The sequence below is a fragment of the Alosa pseudoharengus genome, unplaced genomic scaffold (assembly GCF_046254945.1).
Source record: "Alosa pseudoharengus isolate Yale_2024_CS ecotype anadromous, Long Island Sound unplaced genomic scaffold, YU_APseudo_1.1 YU_APseudo_1.1_scf_8, whole genome shotgun sequence".
NCBI lineage: Eukaryota > Metazoa > Chordata > Actinopteri > Clupeiformes > Clupeidae > Alosa > Alosa pseudoharengus.
In genome coordinates this window covers 12,528,894-12,542,431 of record NW_027468870.1, presented here as the reverse complement: position 1 = coordinate 12,542,431, position 13,538 = coordinate 12,528,894, and the positions used below count along the sequence as shown (strand labels likewise).

At 45.0% G+C, this 13,538-nt stretch overlaps 1 protein-coding gene across 4 annotated transcripts in view; it reads left to right on the top strand.

Annotated features, from left to right (window-relative positions):
• Positions 1-1,021: 1,021 nt before the first annotated feature.
• Positions 1,022-13,538, top strand: part of LOC143111374 (transcription factor COE1-A) — a 155,375-nt gene continuing 142,858 nt past the window's right edge. For all 4 annotated transcript variants that reach the window (XM_076273603.1, XM_076273602.1, XM_076273600.1 and 1 more), the window contains exons 1-4: positions 1,022-1,721; positions 2,324-2,480; positions 3,462-3,525; positions 5,162-5,217. In XM_076273603.1, the coding sequence (XP_076129718.1) occupies positions 1,588-1,721; positions 2,324-2,480; positions 3,462-3,525; positions 5,162-5,217 (411 nt within the window). In that variant the 5' untranslated portion in view covers positions 1,022-1,587. The remainder of the gene's footprint in view (positions 1,722-2,323; positions 2,481-3,461; positions 3,526-5,161; positions 5,218-13,538) is intronic.

The window sequence follows — 13,538 nt, the reverse complement described above, 5'->3', positions numbered from 1 at the left end:
CGCCCCCTCTGATAACAGTTGTTCAGATTAAGTATGATTACTGTCAAAGCATGTGTTCAAACGCACAGCTCCAGTCTTGTATCCGTTCACCAGATAGTGTAACCCTTCGCCGCTTCCGTAGTGGAGCTACGCCGAAAGCATGGTCTAGGCCGGGGCTACAAGATGGGCAAGCGCACCTTACCATCGTGGACCGAGTGTTTAAGGCAGAAGAAATGTTGTCTACATGAATCAGCGAAACCAGCCATATGGTGCATAGACCTGTCGCCAAAGGGCATGTTACAACTGTTTTTTTTAAAATGTACATTTATAGGCTATCCAAAGGTCAGTAGTCAGTTAGACTGTCATTTTTCTTCAGTAAATGACACAGGCCTACTGGAGGTATTTAGACTGCTATAGTGCACAGAGATTATAGTTTGTGTATTAAGTCGATGTTGACATATCCTAAACAGTTTGTTACACGCGTATGTCTTCCCATCTTTCTTGGACCAGCCAGTGCGCGTGATCTGCTTAGCGCTACTCGCAGCTTCTATCATATGTCCTTCAAGAATAACTTTGAACATGTCATTTCTGAAAGACTTCCCACTAGGCATACATAGGCTACATTTGTCTGGTTGCTTTGTTTAAGCTTGAGATTGGTGAATGCCAAGTAGCTACATGCTATAGTGCATGCAGACTAGTTATCCTGAAAAAAGGGAATCACGTAACCACTGTGTCAACATAGGCTACAAGAGATAAGTTGCTGTCAGTAAAAAGGTTCTCTAAACCCACTTATCCGGACTATCATCACACATCCTGTGATTTGATGTTACTCTGCCGCGGACTGCGTTGTGGGTTAACGAGGAAGGGACTATCTTAAATATGTAATGAGCCTACGGCTATCGTGGTTGGGCGGATCTGACACTGGGCTTGCCTTTGTTCGGGGGCGGCCCGCCTCTCTCAGTCACTCCCTCTCTCCTTTTGGGGGCTATAGTGTGCTTGTGTTTAGTTCGCGCAGATAGTCAAATAGGATTCCTTTGGGAAAGGACACAAATCACTCCCATTTGAACAAGGGGAGCAACACGGGATCAGCACCCACAAGGGTCCTCTTCTTCTTGATTTCCAATTTCTATCTTGTTTCTCTCTGAGAGGGAAACAGGGGGAAGTATACGAAGGAAAAAGGGCATACACAAAAGAGAAAGAAAGAAGAGAAAGAAAACTTGTCAGGGGATGATGACATTTGATCTAACGCTGTCTGAAAGCTCTATTTGATCCTCCTCTTTCTTAAACTGACACTGGAGCTCTCTTTGTAAATCTTCTGAATCCAGAGGGGACATCGGCATAAACCCTCAAGTGAGCTTTTCCTCGTGTGTGCGCTTCGTTTGAATTTTCGTCGGTCTATCTGTCTTATTGACACCTGGATATCCTCTGTTTGCTTGTCTGACATTTTTATAATAACGACAATACGGTATCTCGTGTCAACGAGAACGTCGCTTTATCTATTGTGGTTTGCGCTCTGTATTCTCTCCTTTTTATCGCTGGACAGCAAACACGGGGTTTGAACACTTCTGTTAACCCGCACCGACAGGGAGTGCGAAAGATCCAGTTTTCATGTTTGGAATTCAAGAGAGCATTCAAAGGAGTGGGAATAGCTTGAAAGAAGAGCCTCTCGGATCCGGGATGAACGCTGTTCGGACATGGATGCAAGGTGCCGGGGTGTTGGATGCGAACACGGCCGCTCAGAGGTAAGCCCCAGGCAAGGTCCACCTCTCAGCGCGGCGGCTCCGTAGCGGTGTGTGGACTGCTCAACGCACAATTCCGGCGATGGGGAAAGTCCTTACGGATTTTATGGCACTGCTACTTTAATGATTTTAGCATTTCACTCCCCACACTTCGAAGATGTCCAGTTTCCTGTCAAACTTTTGATATAGCATGCATTGTTTCTTAACAGTTTGCATCGTGGATGTGCGAAGCGGCTAAACCATAGACTATCTCAGTCAAAAATACGACTCAATTATCAAATTCTGAATAATAAACGACAAAAGACGACAATTGTTGGATTGTCTAGGCTAATTTTAAATCAAAACGTTTGACGCACGGAACAGGGTGATGGTTAGGCTACTCACCGTGCAGAAATGAGGCTGTGCAAGTTATTCCAACTCTTTTAACCAAATTGGCTAATTTATTTAAAAGCTACTAATCCGCTACTGGAAAGGCAATCTCAGAATCACCGTGTTTATGCATGGTTAAAGTGTTCTTTTTTTTTAAAGCACAGACATAATCAGTGTTATATTAACCATGCTTGAGGATGTGTTAACACGAACACTCTTTGCGCATTTGTCCACAGTGGAGTGGGTCTTGCCCGAGCACACTTTGAGAAACAACCGCCCTCAAACCTTCGGAAATCCAACTTCTTCCACTTCGTTTTGGCTCTGTACGACAGGCAAGGACAGCCTGTGGAAATCGAAAGGACATCTTTTGTTGGATTTGTTGAAAAAGACAAGGTAAGGTTTGCGCCGTGTTTCTTCCAAAGGGACTAGTCTAAAACACATACGAATAAAGTTAAGCATCCAATGATGAAGGGGAAATATAGTTTTGCCAACACTCCGAATTTACCAACATACTTTCCTTCTGGTTCTCGTAGAATAACTGACTTCGCCAAAATCTAATTAACATTATTTGCAAAAGGTTAACAATGCCGGTAAACAAAACAAAAAACATCAGCCACGTTAATACACTATTTTTAATCACCGTTATAAATCTGTGTGTAATTATAATTATAGCAATAATATAATTTACTATCTTAGCCAACAATACCAATAGTGCAAAAATATAGACCATATTATAACAGTAATAATACTAGCCAAAGCACATTTAATTTTCTTAATTCACTCAGTATACAGTGTAGTTTTTATGATCAGTGTTGACAAGTGCATTTTATTTTATAAGGTTTTATTTTCATAGCCTATTTATCAGTGCCCGAAATTATTTGAAAGCAGGAGAGGTTCTCAGTAGCTTATGTATTGCTCTCCAAAACGTTTCAGAACAAGGCATGTGTTGACACTTAAATTGCAAGGAAAGCTTTAGCTCTGCCCGTGTTTGTTTTTCGATGTGTTACAGGGAAAATTTAATAATGTTTATTGCTAAACATTCCCACCGCTCCACTTAGCCATAGCACGACCTTTCATACTACATTAGTTCTATTTATGTCCCAACCACATTTTCCTTAAAAGCAATAAATCAGCATACATTTTGTATCGCCGATTACAGTAAGATTATTAAGTAAAAACATTCAAATTTTCTCTTTTTGATTTAAGTTGGATAAAAGATAATAATGAAATGTCCACAACTGAAAGAGCGCCATATAGCCTGATCATTAAATTATTTGTCAGCAACTGTAAATTAGGTTTGTTCTATCAACAAACTTTTCACTCTTACATCCTGGTACACTGTTCTAACCGTTACACTGTCGTTGTCCCGACTAGGAATGCTCCGGAGAAAAGACAAACAACGGGATTCATTACAGACTCCAACTTCTTTACAGCAATGGTGAGTTGCATTATCTCTCTACTTGGCTGCTCCATTTACGCACGCCGTGGCTGCAGGAAACGGGCGCTAACCAACATCATTTGCATTCGATTCTCTGAAAATACATACGCCGCACCTGGTGGCCTACACCAAATATACTTCTCAAACCTTATTCTAGAATATGAGCAAAATGATACCTTTGAAAAAAACAATTGCCTGCAATCAGATATTTAAATGTGATGAGCTATTTGGTGAAAATAAACTTAGCATAAAAGGTGTAATCTATTTTAAATCATTATACAGTAGCCTAAATACACTCAGCATTATTTTATTATTTTTCGAGATAAATAATTCCTCTAGGTATTTGACCGATTGCACATAGCTTATCCACTAAAGCGTTGGAAACAATAATTTCCCAAGTGTCTATATTAATTAGGCCGACGCAGATTATTTGCTGTAACTGAATAGGCCTAGCCTACCAGACATGAACACGTTTTTTCACATTTTTTTCCTATCAGAATATTCACCCTAATGTGTGTAAATGTAAGCAACAGAACTCCAGTCCTTGACTGGAACTGACGGCCTGTCCATCACTGGTTCAATCAGCGGGTCAATTATCCTGTTACGTGCTATTTGTCTCCGTGCGTGTTAGTTTAAGGGTCGTTTCATAACGGGTCGCCTGTTGGCTAAATGTGAAAGCATGCAGGCCTCGAACAGGCTCTGCATAGCCAGTCCACATCAGCTGAGCCTTTAAAATCTCTTATCCGGTTGGTTTCTTGATAAGTCAAGACTAGTTATAGCGCAGGCTCCTCGGTATCTTCGAGAAATGATTATAAATTGTTGTGGGTATGTGATGTAACGTTGAGCGGCAACTCAAGCAATAGACAGAACGACACACGTTTCAGACAAACGTGACAATTTTTTGCAATTGCATTTTTTATTCCAGAATAATTGTTTTTATTATTGCAGTAATGAGAAATTAAATTATCTCCTGTCTTTCAAACAGACTAGCCAACAACGGGTTGGTAAATATTATTTCAACTGTTTACACAAAAATGAAAAGTGTCTTTCTGAGATTCATTAGGTACCGTGATTTTGAAAATTCGGCAGCTGCATGTTGCGTTGTCTGTGCACATGCTCAGATTGCAATACAGTGGCAACAGTATGAAATGGATTGCTTTGGTAAAACAGTCTCAGCTATTTTTAGCTGATGGCTGGCTAAAAAAATGAGTTGAAATGCCATGGGATGAGGAGACTATTGAAGCAAGCTGCATGAAGCATAATGGTTTGTCACTGATATTCTTCTTGGAGGAGGGATTTGTTGAGAGTTTTTGAACAGAAGAAGAGGTGTGTATGTGTGTGTGTGTGTGTGTTTGTGTGTTTGTGTGTGTGTGTGTGTGTGTGTGTGTGTGTGTGTGTGTGTGTGTGTGTGTTTGTGTGTGTGTGTGTTTTGTGTGTGTGTGTGTGTGTGTGTGTGTGTGTGTGTGCGTGCGCGCGCGGGCGCGAGCATGTAGGCCTGTGTGTGTGTGGCAGTGTGTGAGTGTGAGTGTTTATGACTATGGGGAATCTGATTGAGCCATGAGAATAGTCCTTACTGACTTTGTCATCTCGTCACCTCTCTCATTGTCTCTCCCCCTCCGTCTTCTGCCCTCCACAGGCATCAGAACAGAACAGGATTTTTATGTGCGGCTTATTGACTCCATGACCAAGCAGGTAAGGTGCTACTTCCCTCTTTTTGTCCACTGGCTACACAAGGGGCGTGAAGACTGTGGTTGAAGATTATGCACTAGGACAGAGAAAGATAAGCGAAGAGAGAGAGAGTATAGCTGTGATTATGTATCTTTGTCTGCAAGCATGTGTGTGTGTGTGTGTGTGTGTGTGTGTGCGTGTGTGTGTGTTTGTGTGTGTGTGTGTGTGTGTGTGAACATACGTGGGTCTGTTTGGGTTACCGAGTGCATTTACAAACTTTGCTGTGGCCAGAGTAGCCTTCAGAGATGACCCTATGCTTTGGGATCGTATCCCCTTTTTTTTGAACGAGGAGCAGCTGACCCGCTGCGGGGCCGTGGAGTTGTTTTGGCCTGTGCTGTATGCGGTATGTGAGTGTGTGTGTGTGCTTGTGTGTGTGTGTGTGTGTGTGTGTGTGTGTGCGTGTAGCAGTGAGAGTGTGACCCTCATGACCGCCCCAAGGCTTTGTTTTTTCTCTGATGTTTTATTTTTATTTTTCGTTGGTTGCTTTTTCTTTGGGCTTCTTAAAATGGACAAATAAAACAACAGAATTACTGAATGCGAGGCCATCCACACCCCTGTGCAGGAAATAAGCCCGAATCAGGAGAGGGGAAAAAAGAAACAATTTAAAAGCAGATTCCCTCGTGCAGGATGTTGCGGATGTTGTCTGTTTCCGTCACTTGAGCCTCGTTTTGGAGGCAGCGAGAGGGGTAAAAAAACACCCTGCATATTTCATGCTTGGCTTCACCTCCCTTAAATGTGTATCACTCGAGAGTGGTTTATAGCAGGTAAAAACAGCTCCATTAGTGTAGTCTGTTTCCTGATGAGAGAGAACTTTATGGGGATGATGGGTTGGATGGAGGTGTGTGTGTGTGTGTGTGTGTGTGTGTGTGTGTGTGTGTGTGTTTGTGTGTATGAATGAGTGACTGGGAGAGACAGAGAGAGAAAGAGAGAGAGAGAGAGCGTGTAAGCTAGTAAAGAGGTGTGTGTTTATGTGCGCAAGATGTGTGTGTGAGAGAATAAGGTTATTTTATCATCTTATCAATAATAAGATGTGAGAAAACATTTATGTTTGTAGGTATGTATGTGTGTGTGTGTGTGTGTGTGTGTGTGTGTGTGTGTGTGTGTGTGTGTGTGTATTTTGGGGGGGGGGGGGCAGGTCGAGATGAGCTCATTAACTAGTGCTTTGTGATGGCGCGCGACGCTGTGCACAGACACGGACCTCACACGGCGGATCGTAGCACTTCACGTGCCACTCTCGCTCTCGCACCTGTGGGGTCCCACGGACGCCTTTCGCACGTGGAGGCACGTTACGCCCACCCACCCACCCCACCACCCCTCCCGTGGCTGCCAGGCTGACGGTGTGAGTCTGTCAGCTTCACGGCGAGCCAATAAGCCCAGACTCACACGTCTCGTTCCTCGGTGTGTGGCAGTGCTCCTGCGGCTAATTCCACCCTCGCTAACAGCCACGTCCACTGAGTCATCTTCACAGTACAAGGGAGGATTTAAAAAAGAAAAAATCATCCATAAAAATGTTTTGACAGGTCTTCTTCGACAGTAATCTTGAGCTAGAAATAATGATGCAAGCAAAAAATGAATTTGGCTAGAATGGGTGTTTTTTTTCCCCTTTCTTCTCTGCTGAGAGATATAGAAACTCCAAGGTGTAGAGGCGGCTTGTACAGTTATCCCACAAAATCTCCTAATGGCTACTTGTAGTATTGGGTGAAAGATTTATGACCCTTACTAGGCTAGGTACATTCTCGGAGGCTGGCGTGTGTGTGTCTTTGATATCCTGAAATAAATGCCGTAGCCTGTAGAGCTGGCTACACTTAAGCTCCAGGCTTTGGATGTTGGATAGCACTATGTCCTTTTTTTTCCGCCCTCGCCGCTGAGTAGCCACCACCGTGGGACCCGGCCAACCCGTGCTGCCGCAACAAGAGACGTGGACTTCTTAATGCATCTGCCGATTTTTTTCTTTTTTTTTTTCGTTTTCCCCAGAATTGGAATAGGAAATGGAACCTGGGCCCCTGGTTCCTCAAGCCGTTCTGTGTGATGATGTCTTGAATTGTAGGCTTCTAGATTCCAAAGTGGAGCTGACAGCAGGCGTGATGATTGTGGCCTTCGTACCTTCCAAGATTTTTTTTTCCCTCTCTCTTTTTTTTAAAAGTTCCTCTCAGGGGATTCTCATTTAAGGTTTCTTCCTCAATATCTCCTTTGGGGAAGTTCCTCTCTCTCTTTCTCTCTCTCTCTCTCTCTCTTTCTCTCTCTCTCTCTCTCTCTCTCTTTCTCTCTCTCTCTCTCTCTCTCTTTCTCTTTCTCTCTCTCTCTCTCTCTTTCTCTCTCTCTCTCTCTCTCTCTCTCTCTCTCGCTATTTTAACCACAGATGTTCTCCGTCCATGTGTCTTAACTTGGGAACTATTTGGGAATTCTGTGATTTATTCATTATCATAATTCTTTAAATAATAGAAAAACTCCGCCTCAGCTGTGATTGTCGGGGAGTTCACTATACTCCTTTTTTTCTCTCGCTGGAAAAAGGCATTGCGTGCCGAACTAACTAGCTTCACAGATGACTCGGCTGCAGCTCTCCACTGGCTCTCCTCGCGGCTGCGGTCGTGGAGGTGGTCAGGCCCGGCCTCGCCGACGATCAAGTGTGGTCGCTGTTGGTCGACAGTAGCTCCTGGAGGCTGCGAAACAGCCGTCGCAGCTGCACACCGCAGCAGATGTGGCCCCCTCCTTGTAGGACGACGTGCCGTTCTGAAAATCCCCCACGGAGCGACGCGATGATTACATCGCAAACAAGACCACATATATATTTAGGCTCGCTGAAATGCCATGGCGATAGTGTTACACGTCGAAATGTGTAGTAGAGCACTTTGTTATGGTTACAGTAAATAATACAGGGGTTAGTCATACTGTTATGCTCTCTGTTGTGGTGTTTAAGCTGCCATCAGAGTAGCTCCGTAGTCATTTTCATGGGCTAATCTGTTATAGTAAAGGCAGCTACCTGTCTGTTTTATTATAATGCGCCACAGGCTCCGAGCACGTCGGAGCTGCCACACGATTGCCAAACTGAGTCTTAATAGTGATAAATCAACTCGCATTATGAAGAGAAGTATTTACCGGCTGACTGGGCAATGAATAGCTCACCCCCAAGAAGAAGATGTAAATAGGCTGACAGACTGATGGGCGCTCTGATAGCGAGGGAGGGAAGAGAGGAGACAGATACAGAGAGAGCGCGGCCCCAGGGCACCAGGCTTTGGAGCTGGTTCACTGATCACCCGCCCGCTCTCTGATAAAGCTGATGGACACTTCCCTGCTTACCTACCAGCCTCTCTCTCTCTATCTCTCTCTTTCTCTCTCTCTCTCTCTTTCTCTATCTTTCTCTATCTTTCTCTCTCTCTCTCTCTTTCTCTCTCTCTCTCTTTACTATCTTTCTCTCTCTCTCTCTCTCTTTCTCTATCTTTTTCTCTCTCTCTCTCTCTTTCTCTATCTTTCTCTCTCTTTCTCTCTCTCTCTCTCTCTCTCTCTCTCTCTTTCTCTCTCTCTCTCTTTCTCTCTCTTTCTCTCTCTGTCTCTGTCTCTGCCTCCGTCTTTTCTTCTCCCTTTCTTGTGCTCCCTGTCTTCACTTTCTTTTAACATAGAGCCAGGTTTCACTCTGTAGCAGTGGATGTAAAGCGTGTGATGTGTGTGTGATTGTGTGAGTGTGTGTGTGTGTGTATGTCTGCACAGATTGTTTGGGGGGCAGTGATTGTAAAAGGGGAAATGCTCTAAGAATATGGCACCTCATTTTAGAAAGTCTCACCACCGCCCAGGAAGAAAGGAAGCCGTGCTCCTGTCACGGGCGCTAACAAATGATGCTAACGGAGGGAGAAGGGTGCCCCCCCATGTCTTTATAGCGACTTGTTTACAAGCCTTACATTTCAGCCGTCACATCAAAAGCGCCCAGGCAAACGGAGAATGAGATTTGAAAAGTGTTCTCGGGGAGATGAAATATGTATTAAAAGGCAGATGAATGCTACATGCTTATTTATGCGCCCCTGTGCTTGCTTTGGATGGGGCTTTAGCTAGCTGAGTATATTGGGCATGTGTGACACAAACACTGTGATAGCATACCTTTTGAGGGCTGGGCTGATTTTTGTCTATGTGTGTATGTGTCTGTATGTGTGTGTGTGTTTGTGTGTGTTTGTGTGCGTGCTCTACGGAAGGGTGGTTGTTGGATTCTGTTGGAAGGCCGCAGGAAATGTTTTTTTTCCCTCTCTTCACATTTCAGATGATTAAGAAAAGTAGCCATTTTTATTTATTTTCCCCTCCTGAGAAAACTCACACTGTAAACCAATGCTTATCGCGTTATTAAAACGTTGGCTATCAAGAGCCCGCTGACAAAATATTTGGTAACCAAATACTTGAGCTGCATAAACCAAACAGACAAAGGGGTGTATTAATCTCCTGTATGGGACATTTCCTGTAGTCTGGGGGCTGATAGTGCGCACTCAGGATCAGGTCCAACTAATTTGTCAGTGTTGAGGACCGTGCGAGAGGAGAGAGTGACTGTTCAGTCTCCTTCAGCACTGGTCCTCAGGAGCGGACCGGTGGTGTCACTTTGCAATTTCATTTTTTTCCCCATTTAAGTTGAAAAAGTAGGGGGAAAAATGTGAGTTTATTAGAAGTGAGATCAGGTTGGTTCTCTCATGGTATCTTTTTTTCTTATGAATTTGTTTTAATTTACTTTTGCTTTTACATGTCCTTTTTCGTTGTTTCTAGTCATTTTGTATTTGTGCTTTCTCACTCTGAAACACGTTGTAAACGTGCATGGAAATTTCCACGCGCTGGGAGTTTCTGTTCAAATGAACTTCACTCCACTCCCATCCCATGTGAGCCGTTCTGGAAAGATTTATAAAATGTAAGACGCCAAAATATGGATGAGAATCAATGGGGAGAAAAAGATGCCAATGATGTGTGGTGATATTGATGGAAAACAATTCAGCTGGCAAGCCTTACATGCTCGACAAACTTGTAGTTTTATTTCTTTTTCCCCCCTTGAGGCACTGCCATTAAAGCCACACCAAGTGATTTCATTCCTGAATTACATCAGGGCATTAATAATAAACCCGCAGCTCTCGTTCGCCCGCCTGTGCCGGAGAAGACAGCGTTGTTCTGGAGGAGGATGGAGTGCGAGGCCTAGTTGTGCGCGAGAGCTAAGATAGATAAGGGCTACGAGCGCCAGCATGAGTGTGGTGCAGGAAGCAGGGCTCTCTCTCCAGACTCCTGCCTGCCAGCGGTGATGCATGTTGGGCACATTTAGAAGACCTTGGCCCTCATTCCCTCAAAGTGAAAACAAAAACCCCACGGAACAAATGTCCAGGGGCAACGCCAGCCACAGCATTGGAAATAAAGGTATCATTTTTCCAAGGGGGGTGGGGGTGGGGGGGGGGGGGCTTTTGTACGGACAAAGTACATTTGAAAGGCACCAAACAATAGTGAGGTTTCGCGCCTTTGTCCGGTTACATTGAGAGTATCGTCCGATTATTGTGCTCAGTGGTGATTATAAGGTGGAGCATCTGTGGTGACTGACTGAATGTTACTTACGGGGACAGTCTCTGTGGCTCTGCTCCCGGTCTTTAATAAGAGTCCACAATGACAGCCGGTCTTTGAGCGATGTGACTCCTTAGTTTGTAGATCTATTCACTGGCATAGCAGGTGAACTAGCCTGATGACAACGGCTGGACTGGTGACAGTCAGAGTGAGAGGGAGGGGGGAGACTATAGGTAGGGTGGAGTTGAGACAACGCCTCATTGCAATGGCATTGATGGTGCCCGTGTGCCAAGTCTTTGCACGTTGATGGGAAAATGAAGACACTTGCCAACGTTGGAGGACGCGGACAAAAAAAAGCAGAAACAGAAAGCAAACATGGCGTTTTGTGTTGGGGAGGGTGAGAGCAAAGCTGGGAAATTTGGGAATATATGGGCGTTGGAGCCAGATGGCGTGCCATGATCCAGTCTGGCATCCCAACTGCTCTCCGCACCATCTCCAAATGCCCCCCCACCAAAACCGAACTACCCCGTTTACCTTCCCTTCCACCCCCCCCCCCTCCTCCTCCCTTATTTTGCTGCCACAGCACGACACGCATGCTTGTTCTGCAACCTTACACACTAGAGTAGGTAGATGCCGAACATGCACAAACTCTGATGCCCCGTCTCCCCTTCAAGACACACACGCTTGCACATAAACACACACACACACACACACACACACACACACACACACATACACACACACACACACACACACACACACACACACACACACACACACACACACACACACACACACACACACACCAGCCTCACCGTGACAGGCATCCAGAGGAAGAGCAGAGAGCCACTCAAGCTTTCCCTTCCCACTTCTGAAACAACTGAGAAGGAAAATGAGGAGAGAGAAAGAGAGAGAGAGAGAGAGAGAGAGAGAGAGAGAGAGAGAGAGAGAGGAAAAGACACAGAGAGACCAAGAGAAAGAGAGAGGAGACGGGGGTATTGAGTGAGAGGCATAGAGAGAGGGATATAAAGAGAGAAGGAGGGAGGGAGGCTTAGAGCGAGTGTGACAGAGGGGAGGAGAGGAAAAGAGCCTGAGAAAAGCACAAGCTTTCCAGTATTTCTGAGCTCCTCCACAGCATGAGTCATGAATATTTAAGTCCTGAGAAGAAGGGTGGAGATACAATGCTCTGAACCCAGGAAAAATATGATGGCATCCCCCCTCTGACAGAGCCTCATGTAAAGGAAAAAAAAGGAGAAAAACAGAAAAACCTCACACGTCCAAGTGCAGGAGAAGTGTTTTCATCATTTTTATGCAATGAATCAAACATTCCTCCTCTGACATTTCCACACTCCAACCTCGGCATGACACACATGTGGCCTATTAGTCCTGCCTCCCTTTCCCATCACCCCCCCTCTCTCTCTCTCCTTCTCTCTCTCCCTCTCCCTCTCTCCTTCTCTCTCTCCCTCTCCCTCTCTCTATACCCCCCATCTCTATCTATCTCCCCCTCCCCTATTTCTCTCCTTCTCTCTCTCTCTCTCTCTCTCTCTCTCTCTGCTTGGTGTAATAATCTGTCAGCTCAGAGTTACAAGCGCTGTAATAACATTGTAATGACTCTTGTAAACTAGTGTTAAACTTCACATAGTGTTTTTTTTTAATGTCACCTTCCATTTATTCTAATTAAGATTCAGCCAACAATGACCAGGGCTGATGAGCTGTAATCACAACGCATAAGCAGGCGGATCCTGTTTATATGTCCAGTGAATGCAATTTAGTCTGTTATCAAGTCGAAAGCCACACAAACTGCTGGACAAGACCCCCTGTCTTTTTTCTCTGCAACTGCTAGGTGAATGAGCAATTAAAACCCTATTCCTCAGCCACATATTAGCCTATGGTAAAACCCTATTCCTCAGCCACATATTAGCCTATGGCATTGCCAGCAAAAGGCCATCAGGATGCCTGTCAGTGAATGGGTTGAGGTTTTGTTGCAAGATGGACTGTTACTTTACGATACACCACACCTCAGCCCATCTGGTAATTGCAAAGCAGAACAGAGCACATGGCACAGCACAGCATGGGACAGTAGAGCATGCAACAGTGTACCTCCCATGTCACTACACTGTACTCTCTTCTGCTTTGTTTTGAAATGTTGCCCCGTGCTTATGTAAGTGGCCTGCAGCGTTGCACTGTTGAGCTCTGCTCTGCTCTGCTCTGGGCTGGGCTGGGCTGGGCTGGGCTGGGCTGTGCTGGGCTGGGCTGGGCTGGGCTGGGGCTGTCGGGAGGCAGGGCCCCGGACGCGGCGTTCCTGGCCAGCAACACACACACACTGGCCCCGTCCCACCGATTTCCCACGACACACACTGCTATTCATCACACATCCCCCAGGCCAGAGGCAGTAAACGCTCCACTCGCCGCTCCGCTGGGCTCTTAGAGCTGCTCTGTGTGTGTGTGTGTGTGTGTGTGTGTGTGTGTGTGTGTGTGTGTGTGTGTGCGTGTGTGTGTGTGTGAGAGAGAGAGAGAGAGATAAAGTATTTGTATGCATTTAGAGAGAGAAAATCAGAAACCTATAGAGAGATCAAGAGTTGGGTTGGTTGGGAGGGATTGTTGTTGTTTATGTATGTATGTATGTTTATGTATGTATACATGTTTATGTATGTATGTATGTATGCATGCATGTATGTATATCGATACACAGATAGCTATGTCAAGTGCCTTACTACACATATAAAAAAAATGTGTCAGAAATCCAATAGTGAACCAAGTTACACGTCTTGTCAAAT